The sequence below is a fragment of the Sceloporus occidentalis genome, unplaced genomic scaffold, assembly GCF_023333645.1.
Source record: "Sceloporus occidentalis isolate IW3139 unplaced genomic scaffold, rSceOcc1.0.p SCAF_2, whole genome shotgun sequence".
NCBI lineage: Eukaryota > Metazoa > Chordata > Lepidosauria > Squamata > Phrynosomatidae > Sceloporus > Sceloporus occidentalis.
In genome coordinates this window covers 247,821,315-247,843,580 of record NW_028316982.1, presented here as the reverse complement: position 1 = coordinate 247,843,580, position 22,266 = coordinate 247,821,315, and the positions used below count along the sequence as shown (strand labels likewise).

Sequence of the window (22,266 nt, the reverse complement as noted above, 5' to 3'; positions counted from 1 at the left end):
TCAGTTATAGATCCCATGTTTCCATATAAGGGAACCAGATATCACAGTAGTACTATCTCTAATATGTAAATGCCACCCTACAAATCCTGAAAGTACTGTTTGAACAAACATTAATCATGTAAATGAAAGTGCATATGTATCACTCAAGGATGTTTTTCCTTGTGTAACAGTTATTTTGTTTCCTTACTCACTTTGTGGTAATACTACAATGATGTGAAAGTAAGTGGTTAGTGAACAGGAGATAAACCTGGATGTCACTGTGGCTCCATCAGTTTCTTTTAAATTACCAATTAATTATTTGATATCCTGTGTCAAAATACACAATTAGGCTACAATATTGTGTGTGGAGGACTAATCTAGGCTACACAGCATATATACAGGGTAATTTGCTTAACTGAATATTTTAATTTTGTTTTACCAGCTGTATCCAGGTTTATGACAGTAATTGTATTTACTATGGTGCCTGTTGCATCCCTATAAAAAGGAAATAAATTAAAAATGATTCTGTACTGGCTTGGCTCCATTGTGTCAAATCAATTTGTATGAATATAATATACAAATCATGCATGTAGAGTTGCCACACATGAAAATTTACCCAAAATCTATTACAGATTAGTTCCAAATCGGAACATTCTGGCAATCTGTGGGCTGCATTTGAAACTGCTTTTACTCCTCTGTAGATTAACTCTGCCTTACCTACTATGAGAAAGGTATTTTATTTTTAATCAATATACCATTTACTCTATCTCAATGGTTCCCAACCTTTGGTCCTCCAGATGTTTTGGACTTCAGCTCCAAGAATTCCTGACTGTTGGCCAAGTTGGCTAGGGATTGTGGAAAATGGAGGACCAAAGTTTGGGACTCACTGAATCTGAACTGCTATCTTGGAACACTGGATGCAATGCTAAGTTTTCTATATAGGTACTATTATACATATTATCTACAAATCAATATATGATATGGACTTCTACTTTGATTATTTAGTTATTAAGCAGCCATTAGTTTTCACTCACCCTCTGACTTTACAGTTAAAAAAAGTTATTGTACAAAATTATACATTTTTTTTTAAAAAGTAGTGATGTTAAATCATGAAACAAATTAGTTATGCCTGAGTTGTTCCAAAGGGGATTTAATTACAAGTAACCCATTATTCAAGGGTCATGTAGGAGATTGGAGGTTGGGAGGGCTGACAGAGTGGAGGTGGAGGGGCAGGAGGACCCAGATGGAGAGGAAAAGACAGGGCTAGGAGAGGAGAGACAGGTGAGTGCCAGGGAGGAACCAGGGGAGCCTCAGCTGGGGAGTGGAAATGTGGAAGCCCATATAAGGGGCAAAGGAAAACCCAGGAGGAGGAAGAGAGACCGAATGTAGAGAGGATGGGGTGAAGGACTCAGTGAGGGCAGAGGTATCTTCAGCTCACCAGGGGTGTCCTATCTCGCTGCAAGGAAGTCACGGTCGGCTGCGGGTGGGACCTCACCTGATGGTCAAGTTACCAGACCCTCAGAGGGAAGGAGATTTGGAAGAAAGGTACCAAGCCAAGTGGGGCTTTAGGCCGAAGCGGAGCGAAGGAGACCTAGAGGGTCGCTGGTGGGATGAGAGAGGGGACTGCTGGAAGTACGGGCCTCGCCCTCGGGAGTGGGAGAAAGCCAAGCGGGAAATAGCTGAGAAGGTCTTCAAGCGGGCAGGAGCAGAGCCCGAGGCGGTGAGTCTCGCCGAGAGAAGGAGGAAGCCAAGAGTCGGACATGTGCATCGAAGAAAAGACAGGGACAGACCCAGTGGGTCTGTAATCTGTGTTGCGGGACTTTGGTTAGGTTTTCTTTTAGATGTTGTGGAGTTACACAGTAAAAGTTGCTCGTGCTGAGCTTTGCACTGTATCTTCATGTGTTTGTTCTCCATTGCCCTTGGAGCCCTCCGGAGGCCTGCCCATGCCGGGTCCCTTGGCCCTGCCCACAGGTCACCATAAATTGACAGGCACAAAATTATTTATTTGTAACTAGCTACTTTCAAGTGCTACTCTTTCCATGATTCAAAGCAACTCACTTTGTATGTTTTTACACCACGTGTAAATTTTCATAGTTCTAGAGCCAGCCTGTTCTAAATTGATGCTTACCTGATCACATCCTACGTTCACCAGTTCCTGTAGCATTTGCCTGTTGACTTCAACAGCTGCAGAAGTGGTGCCCAACTCATTAGCAAAAGGCAACAAGGAGTATCTGATTTCTCGCAGTGCTTTCTGGTAAGGCCCAAACTTGGCAGCAGGTCTCATCTGCTGCTGCCTGGCAGCATCTTTCCCAACTAGAATTTTAGTGTCTATTGAATTTTCTCCACCTGGTCCAACAGGTAATCCCTGACTGAAAGATTTGGTAGGCTGTTTCAAACCTTCCCGAATCTCCTGCAGTCTTTGTCTGCTGTTGCCAGAGTAAGTAGTAGCGGGAAAAGTCTTTGGCCTCATGGTTAATCCAGTTTTGTTTCAGCATAAATACCAACTTATTTTGCATAGAATCGCTGGGATATTCAGGGTTGTTCTTGAGGATATCAGTCTGCTGTAAATCATAATCCCTTAATACAATTTCACTGTAGGATTGCAAAACTCTGGGGGAGGGACTGTGTCACACTTCTATGTCCTGGTTTGTCCCTTGTAAGCCACTGGCACGACACATATTTTAAAGAGCAGCCACACTTGCTCTTCTTCAGTTCACAGTTTTTATAGTTTCTATAGACAGGGGGAAACGCTGACATTCCATCTTGCTGTTTTCAGAGCCTAGAAGAGAGAACACAGATACTTTTATGTAGTTCTCTTTGTTTTCTTTAAAAGGTAAAACATGATATCTTATTATGCCTTTGTTTATATAGTGCTTTCCATATAAAATTCAAAGAAAAGAACAATAAAATGTAAGGACCATGCAAAATATGGAAATACATCATGTTTAAAACTGTCCAAGAAATGTTATACTAAATCAACTGAACCACAGATTAAGGCCTAAGTCTACAGAACTAACAACTGGATTTAAATCTAAAATCTTTCCCCAAGCAGAAAGCTCTTACCATTTTCCCAAATAGCTCTGGGTGCCTGGAGACCTCAGAGAGCAGGAGATTCAACAGAACAGGAGCAACACCTGAATGTTGAACAGAACACTGGATTTAGACCAAGAAGTCCTGCATTTGATGCATTCTAATACATGATGAAACTTACTAGGTATGCGTTGTGAAAGTTATTCTTAAAGCAGCTTAACTTAAAAGAATACAGATGGTAGGCTTGAATATGTTCTTATATCAGCTGTATCTGATTTATACAATTATGCAATGCTAGCTCTATGCGGTGATTCCACTCTGAGAATTCTATGATAAATCTTTTAATAAAAGAAATAAACTGGCTGTGAGATTTAGATCCAGAAGTTTTGCCATGTTCATTATTGTAGTTCACATATCATCTAACCTAATGCATAGCAGAGCAGTATCTACAATATGTGGATCATTTGTTTTGAGTATTCCAACCACTCCTGTTGTACTGGAAACAATATCTGAATCCTTAGGAAAAATTCAAATCAGAATGTATGGTTTATACATATTTTTGGGGAAGCACTAAATCTGATGTAAATTAAGTACAAACTGAGTGGAATAAGGACTTAGTCTATCCTATGAAAATCAACCATTGGGAAACTGTTAATTAGATTTAAATTAATTTATAAATTATTCATATTTATGGACATATAAGCACTTTTAAATTATATTCCTGCAACTTGTATCTTAATATTTCTGTCTCCTGTATGTTCTTACTATCGCTAAACCACTCCAAGGATGTAAAGGCAAATATTCACCATCCACAATTCCAAAGTCAGAAATACTTACTGCTTTAGCTGTACATGGATGCATATTCTAAACTAAGACATCAGCTCCATGTAAATATTTTTGGATATATGGACAACATATACAATCAGTCTTCTAGATCCATGAATTCTTTACCCATGGATTCAACCATTCATGGCTTGAAAATATTTTTTTTTAATTATACATTCTAAAAAGCAAATCTTGATTTTGCCATTTTCTATAAGGGGCACCATTTTACTATGCCACTGAATATAATGGCACTTGAGCATCCATGGATTTTGGTATTCACTAGGGGAGGGGTCCAGGAACAAAATCCCAGTGGATACCAAGAGCCCAGCTCATAATCATAACTCTCAAGATGCTATTGGACTGCAACTCCTAGTAGCCCTAGTCATCACAGTCAATGCCAAGGAATGCTGGGTACTGTAGTAGCCCAACAACATCTGGAGTGCAACACAACTCATGTCATACTTTCCATCAATTTTCTCCCTCTTTTGCTCCTCCCTTTTGCATCTATATTTTAAAATCCAATCAGAAGATGTAAATAGTACTATCTCATGTATGTTTTCTTCAGATTTTGGGAAACAATGGGATACAGATGTGAAAATAAAAATACATTTTATTGTTTAGGAAATTACAGCAGATCCAACTATCTGTTTGTAATTGCTCAGCTACATAAATGAGGAATGGGAAATATGGAAAAATTATCTGAAAAATCTGAAGGAAGATAAGATGTATGCTATTATGGAGATGTAAGAGGAGTTATGTGAAAGGAAATTGTTGAGATAAGAAAAAATAATTTCTGTATTACCATTTTGTCCAATGAGTAACACTATAGATAATTAAGGTCAGGGTTATAGTTTAAAAAAGAGTAAAATAATAAAGTACAGATTAGATTAAGTTAGACTGAGGTAATTTAGATGTGGTAAGATGATGAGGATAAGATGATAATATATCAGGGGAAGGTAACATATGTTAATGTCGTGTTGATGGGAGGGGAAAATATAAGGAGAAGTTGAAGATTTCAATAGGAGAAAAATATTAGCGTAGAGTTCAGTTAGAGACAAGAAGTAGATAATATGAATGTAGTCAGTAGCCTAGGAAGTCATTGTGTATGTTAAGATGATAAAGATTTTATATGATGTAATAATAATATAATAAAAAATTAAAAATTATAGAAAAAAGTAATTGCTCAGCTACAAGTCACTAAAGACATGTTTTAATCTGTAATTGTTTTTCAACACTAGATGTAGTCAAACTACAGTGAGTGTACACTATTTTTCAACTCAATCTAATGAGCAATAAAAAGAGCAAACATTGGATGCAGAAGCCACTGCACAACTGTAATACAGCAATTAAAATGTCAAAATATTATTGTGAAACAATAGAAGGTTGGGAAGACATCATTTGTGCAGTAACTCAGAATGATACCATTGTGGCAGCATATCTCTTACCAGACCTTGCTGCTCCAGTCAAAAGCTGGCAGAAAAGGATGTCGCTGGGGCAATGCCAAGATTCTACCAACAGCAATAGGAGCAGCAATAGGACCAAAATGCTCAACACATCCACTCTCCCCCACACACTCAGTCAATATTTTAGTACAAATATCAGTTCTTGATGGGTGTTTTCAATTTGTTCCTGACTTAGGATGATCCTAAGACAAACCTATTGGATGACTTTTGACAAGTCACATGCTCTCAGCCTCAGGGGAAGGCAATGGCAAACTCCTCTGAACAAATCTTGCCAAGAAAACCCCATGATAAGTCAGAAATGACTTGAAGGCAAACAGCTAAAACAAGACAAACCTATCATGGCATCTCTTTGGAAAAATTTGCTGAGGTGGTTTTTTGTTTTTGCCTTCTAAGAATGACTGTAACTTGCCTAAGGTCACAAGAGGGCTTCCAGGTCCAAGCAGGGGGTTTCACCGGGGGTCCTAGAGCAACACTCATGCTGACTCTCCTACTACAAATATATTATTTTGTAAAATAAACTTATGTGTAAAGAATTCAAGGCCTACTCAGCTTCCACAGAAAATGGGATGACACACTAGTGACAATACTATGTCAAACCTAGACCAGATTGAACAAAGAATATAAGAAGACTGTCACAGATAGAACACAAAAATGATGATTTGTGTTTGAAAACAAGGTTAATGCAGCAGCTGGAACCATCAATAGGCACCCAGAGGACTCAGGAGTTTTGAACTCAAGACCATTCAAGTGTTCACATGGATGGGTGGCAATACAAAGCCTCCCATTTTCAAGGCCATACCATTTTTCCATGCTGGGTCCTCTTCCCTCTTCTAGGGACAAGTATAGCTAAATAAAGAAGATACTTCTGGAGCTACCCCACCCCACCTTCACAATTCCCATTCATTAGCACAAAGAGAGATCTTTTCAGAAATTAAGCCAACTATTTAGGATTCATAAATGGAAATCTTAGCAAATATATAATTTTTTTGCTGATTTCTATGGAATCTACTAGATGGGGGCAGTGTTCCTTTCATACTGGAATGGGAAAATTGTCTTTAAAATCTTATCTAAATTTTCCTGGTATGACTGCTGTCGGATGAATATATGTGGGGAAATATTTGCAGCCAGATTTATTTATTTATTTATTTATTTGCTTGCAACTTTTTGTATTTTCATGTACTAAACTGTGATGGCCTATGATTACAAGCCACAGTTAAAGGCATACAAACAAATTATGAATACTCAGGTTTGGTTTTATTTGAGTTATTATTATTATCAAAGCAAAGTCTTTAATAAAAAAACAGAACAATGCAGCAAGATAAAAAAACCTTTAGAAATGGGAAAAACAGAAATGCATACATGAAACCTCACATTTAAGGTAAGCCTTCCATCAGGCAAACTAGCTACAGCACACACAGCGGGTGCAAACAGTCCACATTCCTCTGGAAGGGAGCCAAGCCTGCATGATCAGTAGGGTAAGAATGATGGAACTATTGGCAGGATACTTTCTTGTCCAAAGCCACATAGAAACAGGCAAATTTCACACTGATTCCAAAAAAAGGAGGGGGGTACCCCATGACGGGGTTGCAAGACCTACAAACAACAACTTAAGTTCAAAATGAAACCACAATTCCACTAGGGCATAACTACCACTGTCACTGAAGGACTCAGTGCATTGCAATCCATGTTTATATTCACAAATAGTTTCCCACACCACCTTTCCTAAACAGTGCCGGCATTAAAGTGCAGCTTGCATCAACATATTACTCTGGTCTCTGTGGTCCCTCTCAATTATTTGATTTTGTATTTTTCAAAGTCTTATACTCATTTCTTAGTATTTCTCTGTTTAAAGGCTCTTCAAACACAGAATGCTAGGGGGTTGGTTGGCACAACAAAATTGGGGGCGACAAAACAAGGGCCACATAGTGTTCATGTACAACATTTGTTGTTGTTGTTGACTGCCTACAAGTTGACCCAGACTCATGATGACCCTGTGTTTGAGACATCTCCAAGACTCCCTGTCCTCTACTGCTCTGCTCAGATCTTGTAAATTGAGGCCCATGGCCTCCCTATTGAGTCTAACCATCTGGCATACAATAGTGCAATAGTATACCTCCGCTGTGTCTTCACAAAAGAATTAGGAATTGCATGCTGCATAAAGAAAATGGTGGGTAGGGAGATGCTAAGATATGTCATATTTGCACAGCTGAAGCTTTTTTTTCCTTGCTAGGATATCATGATGTTCAGGGAACAAAGGACATATCCTGCAAATGAACTAAAGAGGAGTGAAATGCACAAGTGAGAGAACTTTATGCACAGAATGTAAAGAAGAAACAGAAGTTTGAAAACAAGAATTACACATGTGGCCGAAATTCTGCTTTCATCTAACAGTGGCAAGTCTATATTGTCTAGCATCTGTTTAAAAAGAAGAATTTCTGCTTAACAATGAAAAGAGCCTGGAGTTGAAGAGCAAATGGAAAACAGCAGCTGCATGCACAATCCACTCTGACGCATGTGTATCCTTTGGATCCCAGCCTCAACATACATCCGTACAGGCTGCTTCCCACGCTCTTGCTTCAGATTTTAGCACTAGAATTGGACCATCAATTTCAGTCTTCATAAAAGCAAGAATGATTTGCTACAACAAAAGCTAACCTTCAACATTACAACTCCCTGGACAGTTTATATGTCAAATCCTTCTCCACATCTATGCTGGTATCATGAATTCCTACCTTTTGACAAAGGTAACAGAGTAAAATGGGCCCTTGGTATCCACTGGGGTTTGTTTCCAGGATTCCCCAGGAATACCAAAATCCGTGGATGCTCAAATCCCAATAAATATAGTAGTGTAGTGGAATGATGCCCTTATATAAAATGGCAAAAACATTTGCTTTTGGAATTTTTATTATTTTTAAATATTTTCAAGCCAATTTTAATTGTATTTTATTGTGGATGGGAGGGTTAGGGAGGATTTGGGATATAATGAAACATGCTGTTATTGTATTTTATGGATTTTTAATGTAAGCTGCTTCGATCCCTTGGATAAGCGGGATATAAATAAATTTTATATTATTATTATTAAATGTTATATTATTATTATTATTATTGATGGTTGAATCCATGGATAAAAAAAATCATAGACACAGAGGGCTGACTTTACTAATATTGGCTAATGATGGCTGTAAAGCAGGCAGTAAAGCAGGCATTGCATTCCTAAAGAGGACTATTGCAGACAACAGCTCAGTGCAAAATACAGTTCACTTGCTCTTCATTCCTTACAAGACCATATGCAGGGATGTTTAATGGCAGCTCTTTGTCAATGGGAAAGACAAGGAATCTGGAACAGTTCTTGGAACTCAGGATACAACTGATATGGACAAACAATACCATGGCTGTTTTTTCCAGAGCAACTGAATAGCAGTTGCCTTGTTCAGCAAACTGTCCTTCCCTCTTCAAAAAATCAGTTACATTCCAGCAGTTTTTACCATGCTGTACCTAAGATTTTTTTTAATGCCTCTTTGTCCCAGTGTGAATAGTTTGTTGTTGTTTTTATGTGCCTTCAAGTCATTTCTGACTTATGGTGACCCTATCATGCGGTTTTCTTGGCAAGAGTTGTTCAGAGTTGTTTTCTTGCCATTGCCTTCCCCTGAGGCTGAGAGCATGTGACTTGTCCAAGGTCACCCAGTGGGTTTGATGACCAAGCTGGGAATCGAACTCTGGTCTCCAGTGTCGTGGTCCAACACTCAAACCACCATTCCACACTGTCTCTAAATTGTATACTTCCACATTAACCACTTATATGAGTTCTCACCTTGGGACTGCAAATCTCATGGGTACAACATCTATTCTAATTTTTGAACTTTCTTTTTTCTTCCACTACCCCCTGGTCTTTTTTACCACCTAACCCAGGGGTAGGCAACCTTTTTGAGTCGGGGGCCGGGTTGCTGTCCCTCAGACAACTGGTGGGCCGAAGCCAAAAAATAAATAATTAAATAATTTTTTTTAAAAAAAAATAAATATATAAGTAAACCAGGACAAATGTAGGACAAAATTTTCAAATGGAAGACACTTTTTTTAAAAAAATGGAGGACACACGAAAAAATTTGCTGATTTTTAAAAAAATGTTAATATAAATGCATGTTTCTCAGGCTTCTATAGACAATTGCCCCCCCCAAAGGCCCCGGCGGCAATCGGCGGCAGGACCGGACTGGGGCCGGTCCCAAGGCCTCGCCAGGCCGCATCCGGCCCGCGGGCCGCAGGTTACCTACCCCTGACCTAACCTGAGGAAGAGTTCAGGAGAAACAGAAAACCTTTATGGGATATTGGTTGCCTCTGATAAAGGTATTGCTCAATTGTAACAAAAAGATTTGCATTTCAATTAGGTGCTACACAGCTAATTTGTTTCAATGAGGCCACAGACATTTCAAAAGTCAGTGGACAGTGAAGAATCTCCTGGAGCCAAAATGTTTAAAGCCGTATTAGTCACCTTAGAAATGTCATCATCATCCAGCAAAACTTAATTATCTGACTTTTCCTCCATCTAAGACTGAGAGAGTAGGGGCAATCCTTACTCAATTAGCACTGCTTATGTGTTTTAAACATTTTTACTTTTTTAACTGTATTTTATTCTTTTAACATGTAATTTGTTTCAATATTGTAATAATTTAATTCTGTTTTAATGTACCCTTTTTTGTATGTTTTTAACTGTACTGTTTTTTAATCCTGTAAACTGCTGTGAGTCCCAGTTTTGGAAAAAGGGCGAAATATAAATAAATATAATGATAAATAATAAAAGAATGGGGGGGATCTTTTTTCTTTAAATCCTGACTGCAATTCTAGATTCCCCAAAACTCAAATGATTAATGTCTCCCTTCGTATGTGCAATGGAAGAAAATTTCTAGTGCTGTATGTTTCTATTCAATTAAGTTTTCTGCCAGTCTTACATGTGTAGATAGATGTTTAAGATCTCCAGAGCAGTGACTTTCTCTCTCTCAGATTATACCTCAAAATAAATTTGCTGCCTGTAGTGAACTGGGCCTCTGCCACTAGGCAGACTGGCTTTGGATTCCTTGTTGGCATCATGGCACCGAGTTCTTCTGTGCTAGAACTGGGTGTAATTCCAGGCCTTCCCAAGAGTTCTTCCAGTGCTGAACACTGACACACATTACTGCTGTAAGATAAGCTTTATTTGTAATAAAAACGATACAGCAGATGGTATACAGCACAGAAGCATTCCTGTCCTTTCACTAATGGGATTCAACTCCCATCAAAGCTAACTAAAGAATCGGGTCCCCAAATTAATTCTACCCAGACTCCCCAACCTGTAATCAAATTCCCCATGAAATGGGATATATAGCCATGAAATTGCTGTATGTGGACCCTGGGGTAGGGTGCATGGCCCCCAAGGTGAGGCCAATGGAAGATGGGATTCCCAACGGTTATATAGTGCAGAAGCAAACAATGAAAATCAAAGTGTTCAAGTGTAACGCATCTCTCCTCCATAGTGATGTGAACTGTGCAACCATTCAATGACCCCAATCCATCCCAGCCTCAAACTGCCAAGCTAATGCAAAAAGTACCAAACAAGATCACCAATACCAATTAACTTTTTCATGCCACTGGACAGCTGTTAACAAATGGCCATAATGCCAATAAGGATTCTAAAACCCATCTGCCTGGTGACAGAGGCCCAACTCACTACATTGCCCTAGACACAAATGAGGGATACTATCAATTGGTTTCTCTAAACCGTAACATATTACTATTCTTTACTTATTTGCAGCCACATAAACATGGGGATTAAGAGGGAAATCCTGGCACATAATCTTCTCACTTAGGCTGTTTTAAAAATAGTTCATCTCAAACCAATGCCACAAAGTTCCTTATCAGTTTACTGGTGCAAAGCACTGGTGATTTCTGGCATGTGAATAAATTATCCTATTAACTGTGTAATGTCAATAAACAAATTTTATCTTTAAAAAATTGGAAATCAAATTACAGATACCATCTTATTATTTACATCTATTGATCAAGATGGATAAGCAGGTAAGAAACAGCTCTGAGAATATCACAGTCAACATGGCTACTTTTCTGCTCTGAGCCAATCCTGCACCTTTTCCCCAGACAGAAACTCCACAAATCTAGACTCTTGTTTTGGTGAATAACTAAAAGCAGACAGACAAGCCTGGAAGGCACAGCAAGTCCATGCAAGGGACCACCCCTTGGGCAGGTATTACATACTGAGTCTAACCAGCCAACTAAGGCAACATTTTCAGTCTCTTTTCTAGACATGGCAAGTAGACCACTGCAGGCTGCTGATCAAGACAATACGTACTTTGTACTACTTTTATGATGACAAGCACAAGAAGAAATGGTCACTTCCCATCTATACATCAGCATCTTATTCTCAAGAGGAGCCAGGATGATAAAAGAGACAAAAATATTACTCTTTTGTATTATTAACTGCTATTTATACAATCAACTTTTTGAGATGTGTGACAAAATCAACAGAAAGTAGCACTTGCAGGAAAGAATCAGGAGATGGCATGCGGTGCTCCATGTTTGGGTTAGTGATCAAGTGAAGCCCATCTACCAAATGGAAAGGGTTAGGTAAAGATTACATGTATAGTAGTGTAGAATTTGGGGGATCCAACACAAAACAGAAGTGTATTTTCCATTTTAAGAAATGATTATCAGCAATCAATGTGCAAATGCCTTGTAAGGGCAGATATTTTACTGTACCCACCTAGCAGAAACGCTGCAATCCCAACCAGGCCATCAAAAGGGACATTAAAATCTGTTAGATTCCGTTCTTGCTGCATTTCTCAGTGTCCAACTATCATTCTCATTCTATTCTGATTCTATATTAAGTTGCAGGTTAATTGTTTCTTTCCAGCATGGGTATATGTGTGTGATTTTATTTTGTTTTCAAAATCTACACATTTTTGTACATTTTTCCAAATGGTTAAAGCATTTTTAATTAATAGACTAAATGTATGCATTTATTCATGCACATTTTTATAACGTATACCTAATTTTGTGTCCCTCTGAAATGTACAACTCTGCAGCTCTCCCAGTTCCTAAGAGTTTGGTAGATTGCTGTATGGGATAATGCTTAAGTTTCATATAAACAATTATGTAAGATTTGAAAGTGACATGATAAGAGTTACACAGTATTGCATTATTCAGCTGAACTAACAGTCAATCTCACCCCAGTGCAAACCAGCAGATATGCAGAATTTTTGTTATCAGAGATCCTTTCATTTTTTTATGCTAAAAGACAACCCCAGACCTTGAAAATCAAATGCCAACCCCAGGCTTCTTCATGGGTTCTGCACCTCCACTTTATATTGCTTTCCTCAAAATGTCAAACATTGAAGTAGATGGACCACTCCTAGTATACTGAGTTTTTCCAGGGCAGAATAGAGAGGCATTCTCTTCCAAACAAAGAAAGTTCTCCAAAAAACTGAGCTTATGTGCACTGCCATGGTTTCAGTAAAAAGCACAAAAGCAGGACATGACCCCTTTTTTTTCATGTTGAGAAGCAGTTTTTCAAGGGAAAAATGTACAATTATTGTAAAAAATAAACCACAGCCTACCTAGTCAAATATACCAGTCTAGCATACAACAGTTCTCAGTGTCACAACTAAATAACCAACAGCCTCATTGCAGTGTAGGAGGAAGGAAAGAGAATCCCTTATCTCCAATCCGGGCATTAAGGCAAAGTGGCAGCCTGGGTGGGTCCTCCTGCAGGATGTATCCAGCCCTTGGGCCAAAGGTTGCCCATTCTTGCTATAAATAAAAGCCAGATTTCCCACATTCTCTCTGACACTGGCATATCCTCCATTAGTTATACAGCAGACTATACTGTCAATATGAATATTTCTGGAGCTGGTCCACGGACAGTACTTCCTTTCACTGATATTCATATTATTGTAGATTTGAAGTATCTGACTTGTACTGTCTTCACACAAAGGATTCAGGCAATCTCTTTTAATATTTTTCTCTCCTAGAAACTGAAGGAGACGAATGTTCAGATGTTTAATTTGCTACACAGAAGTAGTCTTGTATATAGGCTAAATCTTACGATTCAGTACAGTTGGCCCTCCACATTTGTGGCTCTGACTTTTGCGGATTTGATTATTTGAGGTTTAGATTAATATGTTCTCTCTAGGAATCTCTAAGTTCTCCAGTGCAATTCTGCCAGAAGTTGACCATAGAGTTCCTAGAGAAAACACTTCTCTATGCATTTGTAGATCCTCCAGCATGATTCTATGATCACCTTTTGGCAGATGTTGACCATAGGGTTGCACTGAAGGATCTGGAGATTCCTTGAAACATGTTTTCTCATTTAAAATTATTGGTTTTTTATTTGTGGTTTTTCCACATCAACATCCCTAACCCCAGCAAATGTAGAGGAATCACTGTGCTACACTACGCAAACTACATCCTTGTTACCAGTCTAGTCCACTTCTCTATCTTAAAATTTAAGCCAAAGACATACCTCAGTGACTCTGTTTCCCTTTAGCTGGTGTTTTTCAATCACTCATGCTCTGTTTATATGCTACTCCACTGTGCAACCTAGCAAATTTGTCAGATGACATCAACTGCTCCTCTGCTACAGTCAGTGATACAGACATATGGAGTGAACACAGGATTACACAATTCTCATGAGAGCCCAGAAGAAAAGGAGAAAAGCAAGAAACTAGATGTCCCAGCCTGACCTCAAGATGTACAAACAATCATGGATATGCAATGCATTTCCACATCTCTCTAAAGATATGCTGTTTGGCCCAGCATAACCTGCAGCATGTATGGAAACCTTGGAAATATCAGACACAAAAGGCTGCAGGCTTTGTAAACCAACTATGCAACAAGAAGCAACCTGCAATGCAACTAGATCTATACAAATTATGGTTGCTATAAACTCATTACTGCAGAAATTAATAAAATCAACAGATGATAATTTCCTCAATCTGTTAACAATTCAGCACTATTTATTAACAATCTGTTAGCTAATAACTTTATTAGCTATGTATTAACAATCATTACACTTTATAAAATAAAGATTGTAATATTTTCTACCAGATCAACTGCTGTAAACATTCAAGTTACACTAAAAAAATTTCTCAGCAATTGAATTCACTTCCTCTAAGCATTCTACCAGATTAATTTGATGTTAATCTTAAGCTTCTATACCAATATCAAAAACCAGCAAAGTGTAGTGGTTTGAGCACTGGACTAGGACTCTGGAGACCAGGGTTCGAATCCCGGTTCAGCCATGCAAACCCACTGGGCAAGTCATAGACACTCTGCCTCTGAGGATGGCAATGACAAATCTCCACTGAAGAAACTTGTCAAGAAAACACCATGATAGTTTAACTTCGGGGTAACCATACATTGGAAATGACTTAAAGAACACAATAACAAGAAATAGCAATGGCAATAATAATAATAATAATAATAATAAATTTTATTTATACCCCGCCTTTCCAAAAAAATGATCAAGGCGGCTTACAAATGTTAAAAACAGTTACAACAGTTGCAATAGAAAAATGTTGTGCATTATCAGAGCACAATATTATGACATGCACTGTTTATTCAGAAGTTCTATTTAACTCAACAAAGGAATCTAATTTCTTCTCATGTAAGTATGTATAGGACTGCACTTTTAATTTTATGCTCCTCCAATTCCATGTTCATCAGAATAAGTCCAAAAAACCACAATTCAGAAATAATCCAGTTTGAGACCGCTTTAACTGCCCTGGCTCAATGTTAGAGAATTCTGGGAACTGTAGTTTTGTGAGACATCAGCCTTCTCTGTTAGAGAGCTCTGGTGCCACAATAAACTACAATTCCCAGGATTTCCTAGCACTTAGCCAGGGCAATTAAAGCAGTCTCAAACTGGATTATTTCTAGTGTGTTTTGGACCTAAGACAACTTTTAACTATAAATCTTCGGGAGCAACAGCTGTATTTGTTTTATGTAGCAAAGACACATTTATTGAGGCATAATTTTATTTCTTTATTTATATCCCAGAGATGAGTCTATGTCTAATAAAGTAGATATTTAGCTACAAAAATGTGTGCCCAAACAAACTTTGTTGTTGTTGTGTGCCTCCAAGTCATTTTTTGCTTATGGGGGGACCGAAAGGAAAGCCTATCATAGGTTTGTTCAGTGAGGACCTACCATTGCCATCCTCTGAAGCTGAAACAGTATGACTTCCCAAGGTCACCCAGAGGTATCGAACCCTGATCTCCAGATTTGTAGTCCAACACTCATAGGACTACATCAGGCTGGCTATCAAACAAACTAGTTAACTTTTAACTTGTGGTTCAATATTTGATCCAGACACTATTAATAGAAGGACTAGAGATGCAAATATAATCAGCAACATTTTTGTTGGTTGTTGCAAGTGAGAATTAGAACTACCCAGACCAAATATCTGACACGTCTACAAGTCTTATGCTTGAGAGAAAAGGAAAATTGCCATTTAAAAACACACTTCCAGCAAAGAAAAGTGTAACCACCTCTCCCCAAAAAAACCATCCTACCACACCTGTACTCTCAGCTTTGTCACCATATGGGGTTCATCCAGAGATATGATTGCCTCCCTCACATATTTACATAAAAACTACAGGTCTCCTGTTCCCATTAAAGCTGAACAGAAAAGAGAGGGAAGCATTTCAAGGCCAAATTTCTACCAGCAATTGTACAGTTTTACATTTGAAAGAGGAAATCACAATGGGTTTGAAGTGTCATGTGTGAACATTTCTTAGATTTAATCTTGAAACTTATGGAAGCAAGCTACAGGATAAGAGATTCTACCTCAACATTAGGAGGAGCTTCCTGAAAGTAAGGGCTGTTAGACAGTGAAACACACTCCGTCGGAGTGTAGTGGAGTCTCCTTCCTTGGCGACCTTTGAACAGAGGCTGAATGGCCATCTGTCAGGGATGCTTTGACTGAGAGTTCCTGCACGACAGGGGTTAGATTGAATGGCCCTTGTGGTCTCTTCCAACTCTATGATTCTATGTGAACATGCACCTGCATAGCAGTGGTCAATTTAACTTTGGTGGCAGAGGAGCACACCAAAAAAGATGTGGAAGTTCTAAATATTTCTTTTTTGACTTCCTAAAACCTCAGTCCCAGCTGACAAAGGATGGAAAAAGTGGGTAGATAATGATTCTCCAGGCAAAAGAGTTTGAGACTGAAAAGATGGAGAGTTGAGGATGGTGGCATTTCTGGACTGAAGAAATTAAGTGCTCTCTGCCTAACAAAGGAGATTGCAGCTTCACAAAGGATGGAGGCAACATGGAGCTCAAGAGGATCATCTCTTTGACTTGTTGTTGTGTGCCTTCAATTCATTTCAGACTTTGGCAACCCGATCATGGGTTTTCTTGGCAAGTTTTTTCAGAGGGGTTTTGCCACTGCCATCCTCTGAATCTGAGAGAGTGTGACTTGCCCAGGGTCACCCAGTCGGTTTCATTTGTCTTGCTAATGGAATTTACATTTTATTTCCTGTGGTACCCACATGGTCAGAAGGCCTGCATGAATTTCCCTCCATATCACCTGAACTGAGAACAACTACATCTTGAGAAAGTGCAGACTTGTGACTAACATTGTCACAATTGTTTTTCTCCTGTGTCATTTTTAACACCTGATGAAGAAGCCAATGGAGCTTTGAAAACGTGAATTGTGTGCATTTCAGTTGTCCCCATAAAGGTTATCACTGTTTTGTGGATTTTAGATTGAAGATATACTTTATAAGGTGATGGTATCACGAGAAAGCATGACTCACTAAAAAAGACAATAATGCTAGGAAAGGTAGAAGGTTGTAGAAAGAGGGGAAGATTGCATGCCAGATGGATAGACTCAATCAGAGAGGTCACAGACATGGATTTGCAAGACGTAAGCAGAGCAGTGGAGGACAGGGGGTCTTGGAGATGTCTCATCCACAGGGTCACCATGAGTCAGTGTCCACTCTAGGGCAGTTAACAACATTTAGTAGGTATTTTGTAAATACCTACGAGATGTTTATCTTCACTATCTTGTATATTTATCTTGTATCTTTTAAAATATATTTTATTCTTTTATATGTTATCTTTTTATTATTATAATAATTTAATTTTATTTCAATGTAACACTTTTCTATGTTTTTAGTTGTTTTAAAAGCAATTTATCTTGTAAACCGCCCTGAGTCCCAGTTTTGGGGAGAGGGTGGCATATAAATAAATATACAAATAAATAATATTTATTATTATTATTATTATTATTATTACCCAGGTGATATAATTAACATTAGAAGTACAAAATAACTCATTTATACTGTGATGTACAGAATACAAAGAGTTATTAGGACAGAAGCTGACCGATTTAGGGTGAGCATTTAATGTGTGAACTTTCTGATCTTTGTTTTTAAAATGGATGTAGTAACATTCAATTTATATGCATATATCTCAAAATAAACTGTGTGAGACATTTTAGGCATGCCGCTGACCCTTGCTTTTCACATACACACACCTGGATGGCATAGTGGTTTCAGCGCTGGCTTACAACTCTGGAGACCAGGTTTTGATTCCCTGCTTGGTCATGAAATCCACTGGGGGACTTTTGGCAAGTCACATGCTCTCAGCCTCTGAGGAAGGCAATGGCAAATCTCTGAACAAATCTGCCAAGAAGACACCGGATTGCCTTAGGGTCACTATAAGTTGGAAACAACTTGAAAGCACACAACAACATCATATATACATGATGAGAAGGCACAACTCATTGGAAAAAACCAATAATGTTGAAAAGGTGGAGGGAAGTAGAAAGAGAGATCACATGCCAGGTAGATGGACTCTATTAAGGAGGCCATGGGTATGACTTTGCAGGACCTAAGCAGAGCAGTGGAGGACAGGGAGTCTTGGAGACGTCTCCTGCACAGAGTCCCCACAGGTCAAGTTTGACTCAAGGGTGGTCAACAGCACAAATATATATACACACACATACATATAGTGGTGTGTATCAGCAGAACGCCTTGTTCTAAATGTGTTTGTGTGTGTATGTGTGAGAGAGAAAGTATGAGAATGAGTGAGAGAATTTAGGTGTCCAACTGACCCTTATGTTTCTCTCTCTTTCTCTCCCACATATACACATTTATGTAGAGAGATCTTATAGCACTTAGACTAACTAAAGAAAGAAATTGGTAGCATGAGCTTTCATAGACTAAAGTCTACTTTCTCAAATGCATTTGGGCAAAATCCATCTGAGGAAGTAGACTTTAAGTCTAACGAAAGCTCATGCTGCCAACATCTTTCTTTACTTAGTCTAAAATGTGCTACAAGATCTTTCTACATATTGATTCTACAGAGTAACGTGGCTTTATCTCTGAATTCATACACAAGTATGTAGTAGTATGTATGTATGTGAAAAGAAAGGATCAGCGGCAGGGCTAAATTTGTATGTGACAATTTACCCATGCCGTTGACCCTTGCTTTTCAAATACATCTACTACTGCTATAAACATACTACTACATACTTGTGTATGCGTGTGAGAGAGAGAGAAACATAAGGGTCAGTCACACTCCTAAATTCTCTCACATTCATTCTCTCTCTTTGTCATACACTAATACACACACATGTCTAGAACACCAAAAGGCAGCACTAGGAAAATGTCAGGGAGGACTGTCCCAGTTTGGGAGAGAGGAAGAAACTAGAAACTAGCCCAAAGGTTTCCCCCAGAGCTGTACACAAAAGCGGTCTACACAAAAGCGGTCTGCAGATCCGCCTGAGTTTCGGGACCAGCAGGGAAGCTTCCTCAGCGCTGGCTGACTTTTTCCAAGGAGGAGGAAAAGGAGGCGGCCAGGAGTTGTGGTCGGAAAGGCCTCTCTCACAGAGGTCCAAAACACACTGTGGGAATAATCCAGTTCGAAACCACTTTAACTGCCCTGGATCAATGCTAGGGAATCCCTGGAATCGTAGTTTATTGTGGCACAGAGAAGGCTAAATGTCTCACAAAATTGTATTTCTCAGAATTCCCTAGCATTGAGCCAGGGCAGTTAAAGCAGTCTCAAACCGGATTATTTCTGCAGTGTTGTTTTGGACCAGGGTTTTCTTCAGGAGCCCAGGTGGGGCCGCCCCGAAGATCACTTTTTGGGCTGAGTAACCTCAACAGTCAGCGCCATAAACTCGAGTGTGCTGACTTCTGAGGGAACCGCGCAGGATCAGGCCACAGCACCCCACAACTCCTGTGAGTCTGTGTGCCAGATCCTCACAAATCAAACTTATTTTCTTTACTCTGTATTGTTTAATCCCAAATAAGTGGTGAACTTGGGCAGGTCACACTCTCTCAGCCTCAGGGGAAGGCAATGGCAAACCTCCTCTGAGCAAACATTGCCAAGAAAACCCCATAATAGGGTCACCATAAGTCAGAAACGATTTGAAGGCACACAACAACAGCAACATAAAAGTACTGCCAGTTTACAGCAGATTAATAGAACCCCCACAGAGGCATCCACATTGTAGAAATAATGCGGTCTGACACCACTTTAACTTGCTGTTATTGTGGGCCTTTGTTTCCAATTTATGGAAAACCTATCACAGAGTTTTCTTGGCAAGATTTGTTCAGAGGAGGTTTGCCATTGCCTTCTCCTGAGGCTGAGAGAGTGTGACTCAGCCAGGGTCAGCCAATGAGTTTCATGACTGAGTGGTGATTCGAACCCTGGTCTCCAGAGTCACAGCCCAACATTCAAACCACTAAAACGACTTTAACAGCCATGGCTCCATCCAACAGAATGCTGGGATTCATAGTTTTGTGAGGCAGCAGCACTCTTTGGCAGAGAAAGCCACAGACCTTGTAAAACTACAGCTCCCAAGATTACACAGGATGCTGCTACAGCGCTCAAAGTGGTGTCAAACCGCATTATTTCTACTGTGTAGATGCACCCATATGTTAATACACTGCAAAATAATGAACAAAACAAATTTGGCTTTTTAATGCAATTGCTGCCCCGGGAAAAGGTGGTTTGGGGTGGTTTTGGGGTCAGCAAGAGACTGGAGAACTGCCATGGGTGCAAAAGGTGCATCAAGAAAACAGTCCCATGCCAGTGACACACCTTGTGCTCAATAGACACACAATTATACCTGTGCAATCATGAAATGAGAGAGACAGTGCGGTGTAGCGGTTTGAGCGTTGCACTATGACTCTGGAGATGGCCATGGAAACACACTAGGTGACCCTGGGCAAGTCACACTCTCTCAGCCTCAGAGGACAGCAATGCAAAAAGAACAACCCTATATGAAGAAGCCTGCCAAGAAAACCCCATGACAGGTTCACTGCATTGCGGCCGCCATACGTCAGAAATGGCTTGAAGACACACAAGAAACAAACAAACAAACAAGACCCCCAAACAGATGCTTTGTTGCTCCACATTGTTCTGACCTCTCCATTGGCAAAAGGGGGCAGGAACACAGCCAGTATGGTGCAGTGGTCTGAGCTTTGGACCATGACCCTGGGTTCGAATCCTGTTTCAGCCATTGGGAGACCTTGGGCAAGCTACACTCTCTCAGCCTCAGGATGGCAATAGCAACCTCGCTCCGGAAAAACTTGTCAAGGGAACCGCAAAACAGGGTCGCCATAAGTCAAATTATTACAGTCAACAGACCGTTAGGCAACACATTAAACACATATCAAAATGTCCATTCACAGTTAAAAATACTTGCTACCTTTATAATATCATAATATAAAACACCATTTTCTAGTAAGTCAGAAGGGAATAGAATGATTGGGGGGAAATACCCCAATGCCCCCCTTTATTAATATCACCACTCACGTGCCCCAATTCACACAATACAAATCATTATCATTCACATAGTAAGAAAAGAATAGAATAAATACATTGATAAAATACAGAAACACCCAAAACCCACCAAGGAGCCTCCACTTTGGAGAAAGACATTCGACAAAACAGTAACAAAACCTGGCTAAGATTACAAGCATCTATTCACTTTGTAAGACAAAAGAGCTGCTAGCTGTCTTAACCATAATGCATTTGTCCACGTTACTCTTAGGTTTACTCTGGTCTTCCTCTTAGTAAGTGTTGTGACTTAAGACACAAACATTTTTACACCAAAGTAAATAAATATACGTACTTACATTAACAATTTGAAACAAAGAAAGAAAAACAAAACGCTCGGGGAAGAATCCCTTCAGTAATAGGATAATAGGTTTTTCTGGGGGAGTAAGCAAACTCCCAAGTACAACAACACCCAGCATCCACTAAAAAGGGACTCCTTGCGGGTTTGTTGTACTTTTCTAGGGGTAAACAAACTCCAAAAGTACGACAAGACCCATCATCCACCCAATAAGGGCTCCTTTTGGATGTGTGGCTCTTTTCTTGGGGGAAGGAAAGCTCCAGAAGTACGACAACACCCAGAATCCACCGGACAGGGGACTGCTTGTGGATTAGGGGCGTTGCTGTACTTTGCCAACCCGCCCCGCCCTCACCTCCTCCGCTTTGACGCTCCCTTCTTCTCCCTCTCAATGCCTTCGGATGATACTAGCAATGCTGCTGCTGCTGCTACTGCTGCCGCTGCCCTCCTCCTCCTCCATTCTTCTTCTTCTTCTTCTGGCGCTGAGAAGGCGAAGGCGAAGGCAGCTGCTTCTTCCTCTTCTCTCGCAGCGGCGCAGCACTTTGGGACGTTCTCCACATTGTTAGCATTCCTTTCGCCCCACGTGACCTCGCCCCCCCCCCGCCTGGGCTCCGGCGGCGGCGGCGTCATTCCAGAGCCCCTCCCTTCGCATTCCAAGCCCGGGAGGCGGGGACAAGGTGGCCCTCAATAGTGGAGGGGGCGGGGCTAAGTCAGAAACGGTAATAACAAGCTTGAGAGAGTGTGACTTGTTGGCTTTCAAGCCGCAGACCGGGACTCGAACCCTAGCCTCCAGGGTCGTGGTCCCATCCTCGGAAGAACCTCTGCGCCACGCGAATA

At 39.9% G+C, this 22,266-nt stretch overlaps 1 protein-coding gene across 5 annotated transcripts in view; it reads right to left on the bottom strand.

The window, feature by feature from the left end:
* The window catches only part of LOC149319944 (serine/threonine-protein kinase LATS2-like), a 61,412-nt gene extending 39,405 nt beyond the window's left edge, over window positions 1–22,007 (bottom strand). For 3 of the 5 annotated variants that reach the window (XM_089512627.1, XM_089512629.1, XM_089512630.1), the window contains exons 1-2: window positions 21,785–22,007; window positions 2,108–2,758 (exon numbers count right to left, since the gene is read on the bottom strand). In XM_089512627.1, coding sequence (XP_089368753.1) covers window positions 2,108–2,449 — 342 coding nt within the window. In that variant the 5' untranslated portion in view covers window positions 2,450–2,758; window positions 21,785–22,007. Of the gene's footprint in view, window positions 1–2,107; window positions 2,759–3,042; window positions 3,114–21,784 lie in introns of those variants that run through there. The other 2 variants (XM_089512628.1, XM_089512633.1) reach the window with 2 other exon arrangements.
* Between the last annotated feature and the right edge of the window lie 259 nt (window positions 22,008–22,266).